Below are 19,627 nucleotides of genomic sequence, written 5' to 3'. Positions count from 1 at the left end.
TAGCCGACGCTGTAGAACGAAAAGCTGATTAGTCTCATGGAAAAAAATACTGAAGTCCACGATCCATTTTGTTCATCGCTTCAAGTGGCCAGATGTTGTATGTCTCCGTTGTACGGTAGCTCTGGCCGTTATGAGACAGATCGACGACCATTCAATCCTTAAACGGACGAGCGGACTAGTTGCTAGATAGAGTGACACAATGTTCAACAGCTACCAAGCTTGCGACTCCATTTGTGATTCATTTTTTTTTAATGCAAATTTATCGGTAAGCAATAATGGCTGATGTGTATGCAGTATTTATGTGTAATAGAAATCGTCGCTATTTATTAACTTGCCATTTATGACTTGAGCGCGTTTCGTATGCGCCTTTTAGTAGTATCACAGAATCTTTGAACAGTATTTCATTCACCTCGAAGGCTTACCATCTAGCTTAGCATCTTTTGTCCTCGTGTAGCGTATTAGGTAATACAGACGGAGTGAACTTCGTTGCTGAAATTCTTGTGACCGTTTCATAGATTTTTTCAAAATCCATCGGAACCTAATGGTATACTTGCTAGCCAGCGATAGCTTTTCTAACACAGTTAAGCGGCAAATTATAGATTTACCAAATTCCCTACGCTAACGTATTTCTAACAACGCAGACATATTCTACGGTTGGACTCTGGATCCCGAACAAGGCAACGTCTTTGAGCCACATCTTCTGAATGCTATTGTCCGCAGTTGCTATTGTTAATCTTGCTGAAAGTCTTCTATATGAACTCGTTATTTATGTACAATGTATACAGCCTTAGTAGAACTAGTTGTTTAATACATTTAATTGCAACTAAAACATATATATCATATCATAATCATCTAGTTGAGCCTTTTCACTTTGATAAAATCTTAAAAATTTACTCTGGAAATGCGGATATTAATATGGGGTCATCTAGTTTGTATTTACAACGAATTTTTTCATAAAATACTTTTCTTGCTTATGTTTATAGGTCGACACTTTCGATGTAATCGCAAGACGAGACGTTGCGGCTTAAAAGCCAAATCAAATATTCATGGTGGTAATTAGTAGATAGTTATCCACTTTTCTATTTCGATGGTACGAGTGTAGTGTACTTCCTGTCTTTTTGCAACCTCCAAGTCGCTGTACAACACTATATGAGTCCGTTTTACCTTTACTAATAACGGCAACGCGCCACATCGAGTGAAATATCCAAAGTATTTATACAAACATCGTTATCTGTTTTTGGCAATGTTTTGCTTTGCCTGCACACTCCTCTTCCTATTCCCACTTATTGTGTTCACGATACCTTTAACGTAGGTCAGCTCTCCGTTTAGCTGGTTACCAAATACGTTTACGTTACTTTGACGCTGTAGGAAAATTGCCGCGCATGCAGCCAACATCTTCTGTTTACAGTGAACTGTTTTAAGAGGAACAAAGAAGCAGGACGATGTCAGGGTTCTGGCAGAGGGCCGACAATGTTCATCGTCATCTAAAAATGAGTGGAATCAATATAGGATTCGTCATTTGGACAGTTGTCGTCACCGCCACCGGACTCTTTCGATGACAGTTGTTGATACGAAGCTGACCCAAAAGACGATACGGTGGCTACTCTTGAGAACGCTTCCTCGTCGTCGTCGTCTCCGCGTTGCTGTGAGGCGAATTCGACGAACACTTGATCGAGCGTAGTCTGCTGGACCGCGAAATCCACTAGCCCCGCCTAAAAGCATAAACGTGGTGAATGACTCATTGCACTGCTAACTGACAAACCCACGTATCTATATTTCAGTTTATCAGGTATATATCCGACTGGCGTGCACACGTTCTGCTCACCTGCCGACTTCGAGGATCTTGCAGCAGTGAAAACAGGGTAGAAAGTGACGCTTCTTTAGAAGACACCGAAATCTGAAGCGATGTTGCGTGCAGCGACTTGACACGACTCGACGGAAACCGCTTCGTTACGTATTGCAGTACCTGTTGCTCGCTGCCGGGCTCGATTCGAAGGGCGAGTGTGTACCCTTGCGAAAACCTAAGACCAAGATGGGTTCAATCAATCTTCAGTTGTATACGCGGAAGGTTGTGCAAACTGAGCGGACCTCAAGACATTGTGCGGTTATAGATACAGCAGAATTACGCAATATGGCAAAGAGATATAGCATGATACGCCTCCTTTTAGAATGTGGGAAACTCACCTATATTTGAGAGCGTCTGGATAGCCAATACAGCGAAGCCTGCCATGAGCCATAATTCCGAGACGATGGCATAATGCGTCACACTCTTCCATACTGTGTGATGTTAACAATACTGATCTGCGAGCAAAAAAGTCTTATCGTTACATTTTCACTTTTCTGTTACTACGCGTGTATGTACGCGTACTGTGGAACTATTCAGTATTTAACAGTCCTACGAAATATATCCATTGTGCAAACAAAGACTTGCCTTCCGGAATCGACGCATTTGTGCACGCTGTTCCATAGCAAACGGCGCGTAACTGGGTCCATGCCCGTAGTGGGTTCATCGAGAAGCACTAGCTGCGGGTCTCCAAGGAATGCCATGGCTGTGCATACTTTCCGCCGGGTACCTCGACTTAGCGCCACGCACGGCCTATCTGCGAAGTCTTGTAAACGGAATATGGTGAGCGCTTTAAGGACAACTTCGTCTACATCAGGGCTTGGTATACCTTTTAGCTGAGCGTAAATGGTAAGCTGCTGTTTTGGAGTAAGTAGGTCGTCGACCGCATCGCTCTGCGGACAATATCCAACGTGGTTATTCAATTCCGCAAGTGTACGGTATGTTCCACTTTTCTCTTTGAGGAAGGCACGTCCCGATGTCGGCTGGATATGACCCGTAAGTATTTTAAAAAGGGTGGTTTTGCCAGCACCGTTCAGCCCTACTAATCCAAAGCAGACGCCTTTTCCAATTCCAAACGAGACATTGTCCACCGCACGTTGAGGCTTGGATAGACCTAAGAGCAAAATCAATATGATATACTTTTTCCTAGAAATATAGAAGCCTCTACGAATACTTAAATATTGTCCTTCTGTGATACATGAGAAGTTATATCCGTTTATGTAAAAAAAAAAATGATAGAAATATTAAACACATTAAGTCGATCGCTTTTCGAGAAAGACCGCTAAACTCACCGAAAGACTTGTAATCTTTACTGAGATTAACCAGTGATAAAATGTCTTCGCCTATGGCCGATATAACTCGTTTACGTTCCATGATCACATCGGCGTCCTCGTCTTGAGGGAGGACGAGCTCGTTCCGTCGGCGAAATCTCGCCATTGAGAAAACGTTACAATCAATCAGGACGTTGATACCGAAACATACAATTCCAACAGCCAACATCATCCAGTAATTCGCCGAAAGAAGGTGGAGGGGATCTTCATAGACGTCTTGGTCGAATATGTCATAGATGTCAGCGGTAATATGGTTCTTGAAGAGTACAAGAATGCCCTGAATAAACGCGTATTGTGGAACGCAGAGACCCAATAAGTGGGCGACGTCGAAGGTAGTGGCTTGGCACAGAAGAAGCACGAGGAAAATTGACAGTCCAAAGAACAGGTTCAGGCAGTATGTAACCTGTTGAATGTTAAGGAAGAAATTACACTAGGTGTTCGTACATACAGAGTTGACGTAAGGTAGCGCGAGCATACTATCTATATCATTGATGCACTATTGCGCAGCATTTGTACTAACTAGATGTACAATGAAGGTTAACGTATGGGCTAGGTAAACTATATGCCCACAATGATACTAAACTCCCTCTACAGAACGTCCCTGTCACCCGTTCCAGTATACACACCATAAATGCGATCGAGGGTTCGTTGAATAGATGTGAGGCAATCTGAGTAAGTGGCAATGAAGAGAATCCGAATAGGAAAAGCAGCAGTATAAAGGCTGCAAAATTCGAACGACCGACGTAGATTGGGATAGCAAACATCTGAATGACGATTGTACACAGTGCAATACATATCAGCAAAACAATCAGATCCCACAGATACACCGATACCCAGTATGTTGGTTTGGCGACACCCGAACAGTGTTGCACCGTTTTTTCCTCTCGGGCACGCTCTTGAACGACGTAGATGACGGCTGACGCAGGAATGAAGCCCAATCCGACAAGGATGACCAATGCAACGCCCAGATCGGCTAGTCTACTCAGGCTGCAATGTTTATCACCTTATTAGTTGCTACGGGAGATACGCCCTTGAAACATCCTATCAATGCACCAATACATTACGACTCAAGTTCGCGAAGGGTATGTCAAACATGTGGATTTATGAAACGGTGCCAGGCACATTTTCGGTTTTGATAAATTAGCTGATCCTAGCTCCTCAAGCAAAATGTCAAAAGAAGATCCAACGTTCATACTCACAATGTCTCCCGACCAAGTTGTTCTTGGGTAAGATGAAGCGGATGGTTAGACACGCGTATGGTATAATTGTTGTAGTGTTTTCTTAGAAACGCGTTTGTTATTTGGTTTTGATAGATTGGCAATGCGTGATGGGCAGTATTGTCATACCAAATCTTTATGTGTTCCCGGTTTAGCGACCAGCCTCCGTACCGTTTGTCGGCAAATTCTGCATAGGTAGCTAAAAGGTAGTCAGTAAGTTCCACCTTAGAAGGATCAAGGGCGAACAGTACTTGCGAACTGTTAAAAGCGTCAAACGTGTTAATGGAACTCCAATCTAAGGTCTTCCAGGCCCAATCCACAGCGGGGCAGAAACCATCTTGTGGCAATACATTCATGCGACCATCAAGCCGTACTATGTTCTCCCCAAGAAGTTCCTTCATGAGAGGCAGTCCTGCCTGACCGCTGAGTACCGATAAGGCCGGCCTGCCGTACAAATTCATATGCAGCTCAAGCGAGGGTTCTTTGATGTTGTCTGGCTTCAAGGAGGTGATACCCATGGCCAACGCAATGAACAGACACGGCATTACTACAGACGAAAACAACACTTTCCAATTGTGAATCTGGAAGTGCAAAATGATAGTTTGTAGGAATTTTTTTAATACTAACGTAAATCCAATCACAGTCAAAGTACAGCAAGCATTCCATAAGTAAATAGGAGCCATTCGTAGATATTTCAATATTTAAGATAGCCGTCTGCCGCGGTAATCATATTAAAAGGAGACGAAGACGCAGATCAATAGCATACAAATAAAATTAAATCGCTACGACAACAAACATGCATTTCCATGTCATATACATACATATATTCAGATCGTTTGCTTACTGAGTGCATAAAGCGTTTATAAAGCAACGCCTGCAGTTGCGTCAGCAGAAGGCGAGAGCCGCGTATGCGATCGTTAGACGTGAGATAGAGCGAGTTTGTCGAAGCTGAGTCCCACACCGGAGACGCCGACCCGTCCGAACCAGCAGATTCAAATTCCTGACTGATTTGAAAACCGGTAGGACAGTTCACGCTACTGTCGGAGCACAAGTTAAGGAAAGCGTCTTCGAGTGTAGTGCTCGTTACACGATAGCTGCTGAAACCGTGATAGCCTAGTAAAGTTGTCGTGTCAAGTTTTTCAAATAATCCTGCGAAATCATACACTATTCCCTGCTCTGAGCGATGCGGTAAGTTAATAACCATTTGATCAGCCTCGTCGCTAGCAATGAGGGCGCTGGGAACGAACTCTCGTATGTCATCAATGAGATCGACGGAGAAATTATTCGAAGTTAAACTGACGTCGCTAGCCGACAGGCCCGAATCCGAACCTCTGCCGGAATTTCGGTTAATGGCCAGCTGGTAGCCACAGCCGAAACGTGTCTTTAGTGTAATTGGCGACCCCTCACAGAGCAGATTGCCTCTGTGGATGATAGCCACTTGATCTGAAAGAATATCGGCCTCATCCATGTGGTGGGTTGTTAGAAGAATTGTTCGCCGCTTCCGGTACTTCAGTACGAGGTCCCAGATTTGTCTCCGGGCGACAGGATCAACGCTACTGGTGGGCTCGTCAAGAATGATTAGCTTCGACCCGCCAATAAATGACAAACCAACACAAAGTCTTCGTTGTAGGCCTCCGCTTAACTCGCATGATAACCGATTCTGCAAGTGCGTTAAATCCATCATATGAAGCATGGTCGAAACTTCACCTTCGATCTGTTCCTCTGAAGCGAAGCCGGAGCATTTTAGTCTAGCAAAGAACTGAAAGTGTTCTCTAATAGTTAGCTTGTCAAACAGTGTGTTGTATTGAGGACAATAGCCGATCAAGCGTCGAAGATCTCTCAGATTACGGCTATCAATTCCATAGGCCTGAACGCGCCCTCCCGTTGCACGACACTGGCCGGTTAGTACCTGTAATACGACAAAAATTCTTAAGTGACATGAAGACGGCCTCAAGTAAAAACTTTATGCTATTCTGCTTTCAAAACTAGAAATGCAACAATTGAATGCCTCGTTAAACGTACTCGAATCGTTGTCGTCTTTCCTGCACCGTTTTGGCCTAGCAACGAGGTAATTTCACCATCACGCAGGTTTAACGTAAGTCCATTGACGGCAGTGTTCCCAGAGTCAAAGCGAACGACAAGGTCTGAGATTGTTACACCGTCCGCCTTATTATCGATGTACATCGTGTCCCCTAGAACGAACATATGCATAAGAAATAACCAAAGCAATACTTGAACGTTGCTTCATAATGTTGTCGTCGAGTACAACTCCTGTACAGTGATTCAACATTAGCGATATTGGACTATCGGTAATATTTATCTACGCTAAGGGTCTTCGGTGCTTTCAGAAAGATGAAGCACTTTCAAATTCAAAAAATGCTATTTTGTTATAGCATGCTTACCTCCATCAGACTGGTCGCCAAAGAAGAATTCATACTGGAATATAAAGTACCATTTTTTTCGTAGAATAGGGTTACTACAAAAGACGTAACCGCAATACCAGCCGAATAGGGAGTAGATAATTGTACACAAATTTAGCATACCCAGAGCGTACCTGTAACATTTTGTTGTAGTACCTTTGTTAGAATGCTTTTGGCCTTGCATTTATATTGTCTTCTAAATGCTTGATCCTAAACGACTATCGTTTCCACAACATGAGTTATTTTTATCATACAAATGGTCCAAAGGTCACCAATCCTAAAAACATAAATATGATAAGGAAGATAAAGGTCTGGGGGAACGTACATGAAATGCATGTGATCTCCTGCTAAAGGGCTGGAAAATGCCGTCTTCCACGTGAGACCAAGTGTTTGTTGTTCGAACCTAGACGCAAATTATGGCCATTAGATTTAACACAACGTAACAAGCAAACCATTGTTTTGCTAGATCGAATCCGTGAAACTCGCTCATAGAAACGCTGTGTCGGATAACTTCAAGTTACCTGGTTATATAGAGAGAGCCGTAACAGAACGCCGAACTCATGGATATGCACAACAGCAACTTTGTTCCCAGTGGGAGTACTGATTCGGATGTTAACGTCACGATGAAAGGTATAAACGAAATCATATATAGTAAAGTGCCTGTAAGTGAGAATGTAGAAATAATGCATTAAAACGCCCCGTATAGGATGTCGTTCATATGCCCTATATGTATATACGTAACTGGGATTTCTGCACCGCGCTGTGAATCGATCGGCCTGGTCAAACACCATGTGGAATCAGAAGACCCCATATGTAACTTACCTGTGAGAGCAGCCAGGGTGGCATTACTCTGCAGTAGATTCGATATGAGGTAGCAGAAGCTCAATATAGACATGGCGAAAGCGAGGTAGAATATGAAAAGGAGCCAGAAATTTGAGTTGGGCAGTATGAAGGATACCAACAATGTCGTCACGAGAACTATGAAGAAAAATATTGATCCTGAAAGGAGAACCTGAAACACACGCACAAACACATACTCCTACCATTTTGATTTTACCTCGTATGCTTAGAATATTGCTGTTTAATTCTAACAGAGCTAACCATGTAATAGAATTTGGAAAATTCGATATAGAAAAACGTCCGAAGCTATCCTAAAATCAAGTACAGGTCCACTAGTGGAGAGGAAATTTAGTCTAGTTTACCAATGACAATTATCGTTAGTGGATTACTTGTTTTTTTAAAAATTATAATGAAATAATTTATAGAAAATGCTCACCCAGGCAGTCACATCCACCCACGGCTTCAAGCCCATTACAGCTAACACTTCCTGTAGGTGCTGCTCCCGGTCGAGTACCCGTTGACGGATTAAGAACGCCACAGAGAACAGCCATGACAATAGACATGCCATTGGTACGACTGATTTAAGCAAATGTCCAGTAGTGTCGTTTTCGTAGCACGGGTAGGGAAACTGTTGAACAAATAATGGCGGTAACAGTGGAACTTCTTCTGTTATTGTCGTCGTTGTATTTCGATGCTCTCGTCGAAGAACGGAGAGGATAGCCGAATCAATAATTTGCTGCATTTGAGAGAAGCCACGTTGATATCGCATGTCCTCGAAGAAATCGGCTTTTGCACCAGGCTTCCAAAAAAGGTCTTTGAGCCTATGTGTCAGTGGGACATTATCGATATCCATACGGATTTTGTAGCTGATCTCGTGAGGGAGCCGCGCTTCACTGTTGTCATCGACGAAACCGATCATTTCCCAAAAACCTCGCTTAGTTCGGCCAGCTGGTTTTAGTTTAGAGTTACCAAATGGCTCCTGAATGCGTTTCTTAATCTTTTCTTGAAAACCATCAAATACAACTGCCGCGATAAACTCCTTGCGGCGCGTCATTTGCGGCGCCAACACCTCCAGTTCAGCTTCTGTGTCAACTCCTTGGAAGCGGTCGAGTGTGAAGCAATAAGAAATTTTTGCCACAAGTTGCAACATGTCAACTAAACCACCGGCATCTCCAACCTGCGAAAATTAATTGCAAAGCAAAAATAAGTATTCAGTAGTATAACAAGAGGAAGTCAAGTCCATGCTTGCCGATGTCATCGATAATAATAATGATGGCCTAATAAATATGCACAATAGATTGTACAGCTATACAAGGACTATCTACCAATTCATGGGTATCAATCACTCAGCTTTAGATGTACACAAGTTATATAGGTCAAACCTCTTCTTCGACTCTTCGGAAGTCAAATGCTTCAGCAGTCATCCCGTCAGGTAGGATTTTCTTCATTATGGGTTCTAATACTGAAGAGAATAAAGCATCCTTCACATTGGTGATTGCGTCTTTTCGGCCCAATATCATCTTGAGACCATTTGACGCATCGCCCCACTCATATAAGCGATCACGAAAAGTTTCAATCTGAAATGAGAGCGATAATTTGGTACAGATTTGCACACAGATTGGCAGGCCCTAATAACGTTCCATATCTGATAGATTATCTTTGATATTCTCTATCTGAGTTGAATTACAGAACTTTTAGTGCGGACATGTTCTGTGTAAGTATTTCGGATTCAAACTTGGATTAAGTGTGGTTAATTTATCCAAAGAACGCACCGATTGAAATGTTTTGTTAACTTCGGAGACAATAAGTTTCGCTTCTTCCGTGTCAGGAGCATAAAGCAGTTTTCCTCGAAGGATTGGCTTGAGAAATCCCCAAATAATAGGGCCTCCCGTTAATCGCATAACCTGTTCATATCCAGTTCTGCAGAAACCATCTGGAAGCTCTTCGATGTCCATCTCATTAAGCTGTGGCTCCTTGTTCGAGGGCTGTAGAATTTTGAACTCCTGTTCCAAGGCGCGAAGAGGACGACCGCACACGAGCTTTCCTATAAGCTTCAACGCGACTGGATGGGCAAGAACCCGCACCCCATTAGAGGAGACGTTAAGATTCGCAAGACCCTTGATAGTCTCAATTCCAACGATGTCCTTAATGACTGCGAAGCGGGTCTCTGCATCGCGGATTACATCTGGGGCCGAAGTGAATGCCGAAAATATTGCGACTAAGTGATCCCAACCCAGATCGTTCTTCCGAAGGGCTTTCTCGAGAAGAACATCAACCACGTTTTTGAGCAACTTTTGTTGGGCAACTGTCACCAGCGGATTGGGTGGTATGCCTTTAAAGAAATATACATTCTCGCACTCTTAGGATCAAGTATGTTTTGGAAATGTAAGAACTTTGGCTCGCAGAATGTAGTGTTATGTTCAGCAAAATATCATGGTAAATGATCGTTCGGCCTTTACGACCTAAAACATATGGTTTGCTTTTTGCATGTAGCGACCAGAATGATGTTGCCAAATTCAAGTGGTGTTAAAAAGAATCTCAACTGGTCTGTTAATGACTTGACCTTATATAACACGTACATACATATATATATATATATATATTACACTCTATAATATAAAGTAGGCACCAGTGTCTAACCTAGTTTATCAACAGCTTGTTTTAGTACTTTCGAATATTTATCAAACACCGTCGACGTGGGTGACATGCCAAATGCCCTCTTGAGTAGCGTGAGATCGCTGACAACGTTAACGAACGTTAGTTTACGGGTATGCAGATCAACAAGAAAGCTTGAAATGTCAAACTTCATCCCTAAAATGAAATCGACAAAGTAGGCGCTAGTACCGAGCGCGTCCATAATTGCTTTTTTAGCTGACTCAGGATCGTTTAGAACCTCGGACACTTTGAAGCGGACATCGAAAAGTCCTGTCGATGCCATTTGAGCGATAGCGCCCATAGCCCGGCGAAGCGCGTGCACAAGTGCATCTGTCTCACTTCCGCCGAACGCCTCATTAACTGGACCTTCTAGGTGTTCGAACGCTTGATACAGCTCCTCAAGCTCCCTTTCCTTGAGGGAAACCAGGAGTGCAGTGGCAGTGTCCAGACTAAGCGGTTCCTCAGCAAGCTGAATGAATGGCAGTGCGTACCGAGCAATGCTTTCTATCGCGGCCATAATCTGGGGTCGCAGCAATGGACGAAGCCAGGTTCCGGAGAAAAGGCTTTTGTTCTGCGACACAGGCATCTAAAACAAATCGCATCATGATAGAATATACTAGAAAATTAAACACAGAATATATTTACTATGTCTAAGGAGTTGTATTGTATTAAATGAATGATTCAAGTATACGCGTCTTAGCAGACAGATGAGTATACCTCTGAATGTAGTCTGTGGAAATCTATGGCGTCGATAAATTTGTGCACGAAATGATCATTGCAGAAGCTCCTGTGAATGAAAATTCGTTGAATTAGCTCATCCGTGGAGTTTGTTTTAAAAAAAACGTGATTATAGTGATGATTCGCTCTTTACAACCAAATCAGTATCTGAGCTACTGTTACACAAAAAACTGATACTGATAAATTGAAACGCAAAAACCATCCTCACGACTGGCAGTTACGGTCCACTTTTTCCACTTCTCCATTTACGAAACGTCATCAGTCTTCACGCCTGTGGCCTTTATAGAAGCTAGACTTTGACGTGTCTACTATATCTGGTTGCTTACATCGTTTGTTGTATAATGTGCCGTCAAATCTAATTATTTTGTATGACCAACTCACTTCGGATATACTTCTTCGGGAAATAGGATGAATGCGCTTTTCGAGTTTCTACAAAATAGACGCTTTATACGAGATGGTGACCGATGATGTGACAACTGGAAAATACGTTGAAAAATTCAAACTTATGCTTTAACTATTTTTAACTTAATCAAAATGAGCAACAAATACCCAATACAAAAATATTTTAAAGTACGTCGGAACGCAAAAATAAAATAAGAGTGGATTTATTTTTACAGTTCGTCATAAAAGAGGTGCGTTATAAAAAAAACCATAATTTGAACTCGTATCACCTTAAGCATCTGTTCAAGGCTCTTGATGCCACTAATAACCTATTAATGAGTATAACTAATTATAGTGGCATACCCATCGAAAATTAATGACGATCTCCTTTGTACGGTCATCAGCAGTAAACTGTTCCAGAAGACTGCGGTCCTTGACGATGTTCTCAAAGCGTGCAATGTAAGGAAGTTGGCTGGCCAGAGCATCAAGCGACATACCTGTTTTCAAGGTTTTCTGGAGCCTAAAAAACAAACATGGAACGATTAGACGCGTTGATACTTATCGACACTATAGCTACAATATTCTCATGCGAGCCCATGTTCCTATGTGGTTAGCCGTGAATTTCTTCTATAGAACACAGTTCTTATTTCACGAACAGATAATGTTTAATGTTACGTACTAGAGAATCTGTTGTTAAGGGCAATTAGCGACTTATTCGCACAGACATGGGCAAAATTTTGTTGGGCTATACAGTTTCTACGCATATAAATTTGGTAAAAATAAAAAAAAAACTAATTAGCATGAGCGTTTACTACCAGAATCATCACGTACTTGGAAAATTTCGACGCGAGCTTGCTTAAGTGAGACGTCGTGCGTGCTATATGGACCGCCTCTTTAGTGGTTTGAGAGTAACGTAAATCTGTCGCGCACTTGAAGATAAGCTCAGCTTGCGTTGTACTCACACGGGACCAACTCGCCAGCTGAAATCAGTAGCCAACCGAAGAACAGAATAAACATTAAGCTCGAGGTACTCACTGGTGTCACCGTGTTAGGACTGGGAAGACTATGTCTTGCCAATTGGGATCCCATACAATTCATTCAATCTGTTGTGACTTATCATCAAGTTTGGTTATAGACACTGCGAGTAGCCCAGAGGCATTATGAAACTCTTGCTAATACACAGACCGGCTGACTAGACACGTTATAAAAGAAACACTTTTACCTCAATCCAGAGTTTTGGTAGACAAATATCCCTCCGTTTGGTAGCATTTGCGGCTATTACGGGAAGCACAACGTTCATCAAATGACGATAAGCTTCCTGTAAACCGGTCCGTGGTATCGCACATACCATCTTTACTGGCGACTCCAATCGGTCCAGCATTTCTCCTATAGAACCGTTTTCCGCACAAGCTGTAGTTGGATATCTGAAGAGCGTTGTAATAGCAATCAATATATTATGGTTATATCTCACAACGTTGTTATTTTTGGTGCTTGCGGTAAGGAAAACACCTAGTAGATATAGTATAAGAAATAAGCTTCTTATAAAATTTAAGATGTTATAGAGACTTGGCCAGGATCGCCAATACGTTAAAAAAAATTTACGTGGCAAGTTTCTGCTGTAAGGCTAGATACATACATAGCTTTAGCGAGTAGATCCTGGCTATTCCAAAAATTCAGTAGAATTGTTTCAGACTTGTGCGAACCGGCCCAAATGGGGACGAGATTTCTGATCAAGAACTTGATCAGAGGCCGACTATCAGAAACGGGTAACTGTGAAAAGTTCGCCGAAGCGGAGGCAAAATCGTCGATAAAAAATTTGGTCACATTTGTCGATGGCAGAGCTTCGATTATCTGGTTGAGCATAGAGGCGAAATCAATCAGACCCGAAAACTTCGTTGGAAGCGGCGTCCACCACAATGAAGACATTATCACACGTCCCAGCCTAGAAACATTACGAAAAAATGTTTGTTAACCTGAACACGAATTGCAACGCGAAATGTTTGTAGCTAGTACGCCGATAATTACCAAATGAAGTCACGACTTAGAACTAATAAGAGTGCAAGTAATACCCTAACTTATAGCAGGACTCAACCTATCATAAAAATTTACACCAAGAAACAATTTGGTTCAGCACAAACTAGAGCATACAAGTGCCTAAGGCCATTCATTTAAACAAGCCTACCCATGGAGAATCCTATTTTGGTATTTAGTTGCCTCATGTTCGAAAGCATCCATTAAATTCAGAGCGGCTGTTTTGTCGATTCTGTGGAGTAGGGCAAACAGGTTCTTTGCAGCCTCCTCCGTGGTCATCTCGGGAACATCCGCTATCGTTGTATTTCGGGTCAGTAAGTGGCGTACAATGGCTTGCGTTTCGTTGTGGCATGCCAGCCTTGTAACCTCAGTACTTGGTATCGCGCAGTGGTAACTGAACGTTTCATTCAGTGAACTGAACGAAAAGTCGAAAATGCCCTTTTGGGCCGAAGCAACAAACCACATGGCTGCTTCGAGAGCTGTTCGACCCGTAGCGGACTTAAGTATTTCAAAAAGACGACGATACTCCATTGAAAGGTCTGTGCTGTTGACCGTTTTCTTTGAGAGCTTCGCAAATAACAAAAAAAAAATGCAAATTAACAAACACATGTTAGTATGATAAAAAACTTGTCGTTTTCATTTCCTAGAATTTGTCTGCCAGTGTTTGTAGCGATGCGAAAAGTCCATTGAATCCAATGAGGTTTGCAAAAAACAACCTGTACTCACAGTTTGCTTTGCCCAAGAGCCAGCAGCTGTGATTATTGTCTTTAGCTCACTGTCGATTATAGGATACGGCTTGAGAACTTTGTCTAGAAGGTAAAACCACGAAGATAGATCTTCAAGATCTTGGTCGAGCAGGCCATTTCTAAACAGGTTTCCGAGACCAAGGACAACATCTGCCCAACTGGTAAGCGAAAATGAACTGGACTGTACTGAGTAGCCGCCGGAGTTGCTCAGCTGACGAACAGCATTTGTTACGACGTCAAGAAGTTTCGGTGCGGGCGTGACAGTCTGTAAGGTTAACAGTTTCGAAAATGTATAATTACGTTTATGTATTATCGGCCCTGTGTTTAATTTCATCTGCAGAAGTGATACAACATGACAACGGGAGGCGCCTTACCTCACAGGGTAGGAACTCCTCGGCGATTTCCTCACTGCTGACGCAAACCACATTTTTCAAATTAGCTAAACTGGAGGGAAATATACCGAGGAGAGAACTGAGGCGATTAAAAGTCTCGTTTCCTTGACAAAAGCCGCCTTTGCTGATCCATGTGTTTATTAACGGTACCACCTTCTTCATTTTGGAAGGCTGCATGAAAACCGCCAGGCTGTCACCGGCGATGCTAGCTGAGTCCTTCAATAAAGTCCAAATGGAACTTCTAAAGCTCCCTTTTTGTACACGTAGCGCACGTTCGACGGAGCAATTATATGAGGCGAGAGCCATAGTGTTTGGTGATATACCGATCGCAGATATTAAGGAAGAGAGCGATTTTGCAATGAGATCATCGATAGACGAGGCCTTCGAGGCATCCGCTTGAGAAGCGAGAGCATTAATCGATGTAACAGCTTTGAACAGTTGACTATACGCCTGAAAAGAAATTTCATATCTGAATTAATATGGTGAACTATGCTGTCGATGGGTGTCGAATTTAATGTACAAATCTTATACACCCACATAATAACAATATCAGGAAGACGAGAGTAAGTTGTGATGTTAAGACTGAATCGCTAAGGTACTAACCTGTCTCGAGCTAAGTAGACTTAGATATGTAGCACTTTCGTCGAGCAGACGACGTACCACAACTTCAAAGGGGACGATGTCCTCCGTAGTTGCTGTTGATGTACCCAGAATTTCACAGAGTTCACTGAATGCCTCCATTGTTCTGGCCTGCATGTCTCGATTGTCTGGTAATTTAAGAATTTTAGCTACTGGCATTTCACAGATACCTGATGCTCCGGTATTAAATAGTGCCTTAACTTTTTCAGAGTCATCTAAGGTGTCGATTAAGGAGCCGGCAAAAATTGGTAAATTTTTCTCTGCCCATTGTACTAAACTAGCAGAGTTATGAAAAGCTGTAGGGGGATCTGCATTCAGTTCGGTTAGCTCTCTCGTGAGACGCAAAGCAAACGGAATTATGGCACTTTTGGGAGTCACGGCTTTTAAAAGGAACTCTAATGGTCGAAGTCTAAGACGAAACAGTTCCGTTTCTGTAGCAGGAGCTGCGAAAAGGACCCGTAGTCCTGATGCAAACTGCAAGGAGAATAAGCACAGATAAAAAGAATACCATTATTTTTTTGTATAGGCATCCTCTTGTTTACTAATAAAAAATCTACGCATTTAATATAGACACTCAACTAGGATGAATAACTTACCGCCTCTGAATATAATTTCATAGATATACGTGATATTGAATTAATAAATTTCAATTATTTTTCATTTAAAAAACCTTGGCTGAACTGGCAGGAGAACTTCCAACCTCATCAACTTAGTCGATCCCTCATAAAACCTGAAAATGTAGGCTGATACTCACTTTTCTAACGGGCTTCAGACCACTTAATAGGACTTCCGCGTTTAATTTGACGCTTTCCAACAGTGTGGTTTTAAGTTCGACAACATTATCAGCGAGCTCTTTCCAAGAGACGGGGCTATCGGTAACATTACTTGGTGTCACGCCACTAAAGACGGCGAAAATATCCTTGGTGGGGCCAGAGCTCGATATTTCTGGAAGAATCTGGTGAACTGCTGCGCAGAACCTTTTTTCTAAATCACCGAAGCCAGCTGTATCTTCCAGAAGGTATCTCGATAGGGGTCTTTCAGTGGAACAAAAGTGTGCAGACTCAGACAGAACTGTTGGGTTGACGCCCCGATTTAGAAGGTTGTCTATTGTTTCTAAAATGACATCTATATTGTCAGTAATTAGATTGACGGCTCTCTGGAGAGAGACCACCCCGAACGTCGACGAAAGTGATACCTCGCCTTTGATGGATATCTCACTGATATGTCGGTTTAGTATGGTGACCAGCGAAGAAGCTGCGCCAATTACTCGATCGACGTAGTCAAGATTGTCAACATGTATCTGTTTGAGGAAGTCATTAATTAACTGTAGAACGGCTGCCACCACATTAATCCTGCCAGATTCGTCTCGGTCCTGCCAAGTTTGAAAGGTAAAAGCACTTATAGCGCTATCCAGCTTTGCACGGAGATCGAATGGAGCCGCTTTGAAAAGCGCGTGAACAAGTAAAGATACGCCTTCGATAGCGTCCTGCGCCTGTGTTTCGGTGGCCTTTTGGTACGGCGCTCGAACAGCACCAGTCAGTTTGTCGATTACACCAGGAACAACCTGCAAGACTTAGTCCGATTAGGATGTTTGCCTTTACGATCAAGCAATGCGCGTGGTCTAAGGTTACCGTTGTAAAGACTCAAGTTGTAAGCGTAAAATGTGAAGGACAAATTGCTAGCAAACCGGTTATTAGCAGCCCTGCGATAGCTTAATAGATTATGTAAAAAATTGTAGAGGGGTAATGATTATATTTTTTAATAAAAACGCGTTGAATGCAATTACCTCTTTAAGTAAAACGCAGGCATACTTTGACATTTCACTGGCCTCGCCGGAATGCGAAATAAAGTCACCGAATACGTCGGGGTCACATATATCTCTGTCAATATTAAGGACTGCCCCATGGCGGCGCTCCAGGAGCACTGCAAGTCTCTTCGGATCACTGAGAGTTAATGTTGCTGCTTCAACGAGACGAAGAAAATATGGAAACGTATGCGACTTTGATACCGCTGCAGCCTCTGCGTGAATCCAATGAGTCACAATGTTGACCCAGTCAGCGTCTAAATCCAAGCTATGCGCTATATCAGCTACGTTTCCCGACAGAACAGTGAAGACCTTACTGACTGCTCCCTTAGATGAAGAAACAGCCTAAAAAAACCAAATTGTCGGGTTAATGATTTAGGCTTTATTGTTCAATATAAATGTATTATAGTGCCAACTCTTAAATGATTAAGTTAGGTCATAATTCGGTCTAGAGAGTCAGCAATATTAGCGCATCTAGGAATGACCTAACAACACAGTATTTCTGTCAAATATGCTATCGTGTAACGCGATGGTCTGGGTAGCTAATGCATATCTGTTCGAGTGTGTCGTGATGGCAGCCGTGAATAAAAGGTCGTAGATGGTTCAGATTTCAGCGTTGATAAATTGTTATTTTAAATTAAAAAATTAAAAGCCATTTTTTAGGTCTATCGTAGAAACTCTAGACGAATCCGGCAAAACCCACCTCGGCTAAACATTTACCTTTGGTGCTATACCGAAGAGGCAATTCTGAAAATTTGTTGACATAGTAGTAATAGCTGAGCGCATTGAAAATAAATTAAAAATAATATTATTAAGAAATTACTTCAGTGTAATAACAAGGCTCTCTAAAGCGAGTTTACATCTTGCCATTAGAAAGATAAAAGTCTTATAACAAACCTTCATGACTTTATCTAATGAAATCACAAATGCTTGCAGTTCCGTGTCATTGTACACTGATGACGGCTCTGTCCAGAAACTCTTTGCTAATGTATCGGCAATTAAGTTGATATCCATGAACATTTGGGGGAATATAGTCCGACCCCAATCTCGAAAAACTTCACGAAGAAACGCCATGTTCGCCTTGTTTGATAAATGAGCCAGCACCTAAAATGAGGTAAGAAGTCGTCGTGAATACGTTCGCTAAAGTATACAGATCCTAGCATCAGCTAATGGCATTAGACCTCTACTAAAACTGTTATAATTAGAACATCTCAGTTGTAAACAGACTACATGATTCCAAGCATATGCGATACCCTTAATGTACTTGGGATCAACTTACGTCGGCAGAATGACGAACAACTTCCGACCAGTGATTTCCTGATCCAAAGTTTAACCGCGCTGCGAGTTTCACGAGATCAGTCAGTTCAGCCACTTGCATAGCCATTTGTGGTTGGTCCAAAGCTTCTGCTGTACCTGATATAAGCCGAATCACTTCCTCGACCTTCAATACCTGCTGCAGACCTTCCTTGAAGTCGTCACTAAAAGGACAAAGATTGGCGAGCTCTCTTGCAACACGAGGATCGGATGAGATGATAATGCCTATAAAACAATCAAACTCTATAGGGTTAACATTTTGTTCGCGTAAGCTGCTTAGTCCTTTGAGGGAAATTTGAGCTTCACAGATTCCAACAACTGTTTAAGGCTTGTACTTCACGTCGCCTCCTGAAATCTCTACCCTTTTAGGACCTCAACGTACGAAATTTCCAATTGGGCGCGGAAAGGCATACACGTTAATATCAGTCCGACATGACATAGTACTCACTTTTGATGAGTGGCTCGTCACAGGCAGCATGCTTAGTGATGAGTCCGTACACAAGTGACGGTAGACTAAGTCGAGATGCAAGTAGGCTATTAATGACGTCCAGGGGCATTCGGGCCTCGACAAACACAGCGCGTACCTCATCAGAATCCGTCGCAAGATTATGTACAGGAATTCCCGTAACTATCAGGACGTGCACAACAAATTACGTCTTACTTGGTTTTACTTGTCATGGCGGTAAAGTTGCATAAATCTTAGAGCTATACCAAAATTATTTTGTTACCACTAGATGTAATAATAATCCTAATTATAATAACAATAATATTATTATTAGTATAATCAAATAGTTGAATTAGTCCGGATTATATACTGAAATATTTTACTGATACTGAAAGAATCTTGTAGCCCTAATCACTCACTCTATTACATGTAGTACATCTTTGTCAAAATGCGTAGTTTGTCAGGTCAAAAACAAAAAATAATGTATAAGGATCTTTATGAAATTATTGTTACCGAAAAAAATCAAATATTTTTTACCCAGGAGTTGCTTGACAGTGTCGTGGGAAAGCAAGTTGCCGATTGCATCCAGAAGACGCGCGGACGTTGGAAGCTCTCTGGCTAGACCGAGCAGCCGCTCGTTATTAAACAGTGGAGATACAGTCCCAACTAACGAATCCAGCCTGCAAAAAACGTATGTCTTTTTATTGATATTCGGATCACCTATTTCTCTTAATTTAGCCTATTAGGCCGGCCTGCAAGACCTAAAATCGGATTATATGGCGGTGGAAAAAAGATTTGGTTCTACAATTCAAAACGCTTATAGATAGCAAT

The 19,627-nt window shown here is 42.2% G+C and overlaps 1 protein-coding gene across 3 annotated transcripts in view; it reads right to left on the bottom strand.

Annotated features, from left to right (window-relative positions):
• Positions 1-289: 289 nt before the first annotated feature.
• The window catches only part of LOC111244063 (uncharacterized), a 58,459-nt gene continuing 39,121 nt past the window's right edge, over positions 290-19,627 (bottom strand). For all 3 annotated transcript variants that reach the window (XM_022790645.2, XM_022790655.2, XM_086977426.1), the window contains exons 5-37: positions 19,334-19,476; positions 18,800-18,979; positions 18,317-18,576; positions 17,935-18,141; positions 17,020-17,382; positions 15,988-16,797; positions 15,198-15,707; positions 14,577-15,044; positions 14,183-14,467; positions 13,608-14,023; positions 13,062-13,367; positions 12,648-12,849; positions 12,257-12,405; positions 11,789-11,945; positions 11,426-11,520; positions 11,024-11,093; positions 10,292-10,892; positions 9,424-9,983; positions 9,034-9,228; positions 8,088-8,828; positions 7,634-7,823; positions 7,333-7,471; positions 7,137-7,214; positions 6,794-6,945; positions 6,414-6,583; positions 5,236-6,300; positions 4,374-4,972; positions 3,801-4,161; positions 3,136-3,577; positions 2,432-2,957; positions 2,185-2,301; positions 1,826-2,021; positions 290-1,712 (exon numbers count right to left, since the gene is read on the bottom strand). In XM_022790645.2, coding sequence (XP_022646380.1) covers positions 1,485-1,712; positions 1,826-2,021; positions 2,185-2,301; positions 2,432-2,957; positions 3,136-3,577; positions 3,801-4,161; positions 4,374-4,972; positions 5,236-6,300; positions 6,414-6,583; positions 6,794-6,945; positions 7,137-7,214; positions 7,333-7,471; positions 7,634-7,823; positions 8,088-8,828; positions 9,034-9,228; positions 9,424-9,983; positions 10,292-10,892; positions 11,024-11,093; positions 11,426-11,520; positions 11,789-11,945; positions 12,257-12,405; positions 12,648-12,849; positions 13,062-13,367; positions 13,608-14,023; positions 14,183-14,467; positions 14,577-15,044; positions 15,198-15,707; positions 15,988-16,797; positions 17,020-17,382; positions 17,935-18,141; positions 18,317-18,576; positions 18,800-18,979; positions 19,334-19,476 — 10,981 coding nt within the window. In that variant the 3' untranslated portion in view covers positions 290-1,484. The remainder of the gene's footprint in view (positions 1,713-1,825; positions 2,022-2,184; positions 2,302-2,431; positions 2,958-3,135; positions 3,578-3,800; positions 4,162-4,373; positions 4,973-5,235; positions 6,301-6,413; positions 6,584-6,793; positions 6,946-7,136; positions 7,215-7,332; positions 7,472-7,633; positions 7,824-8,087; positions 8,829-9,033; positions 9,229-9,423; positions 9,984-10,291; positions 10,893-11,023; positions 11,094-11,425; positions 11,521-11,788; positions 11,946-12,256; positions 12,406-12,647; positions 12,850-13,061; positions 13,368-13,607; positions 14,024-14,182; positions 14,468-14,576; positions 15,045-15,197; positions 15,708-15,987; positions 16,798-17,019; positions 17,383-17,934; positions 18,142-18,316; positions 18,577-18,799; positions 18,980-19,333; positions 19,477-19,627) is intronic.

Source organism: Varroa destructor, unplaced genomic scaffold (genome assembly GCF_002443255.2).
Source record: "Varroa destructor unplaced genomic scaffold, Vdes_3.0 BEIS01000001.1, whole genome shotgun sequence".
NCBI lineage: Eukaryota > Metazoa > Arthropoda > Arachnida > Mesostigmata > Varroidae > Varroa > Varroa destructor.
This window is presented reverse-complemented; position numbering and strand designations above follow the sequence as displayed.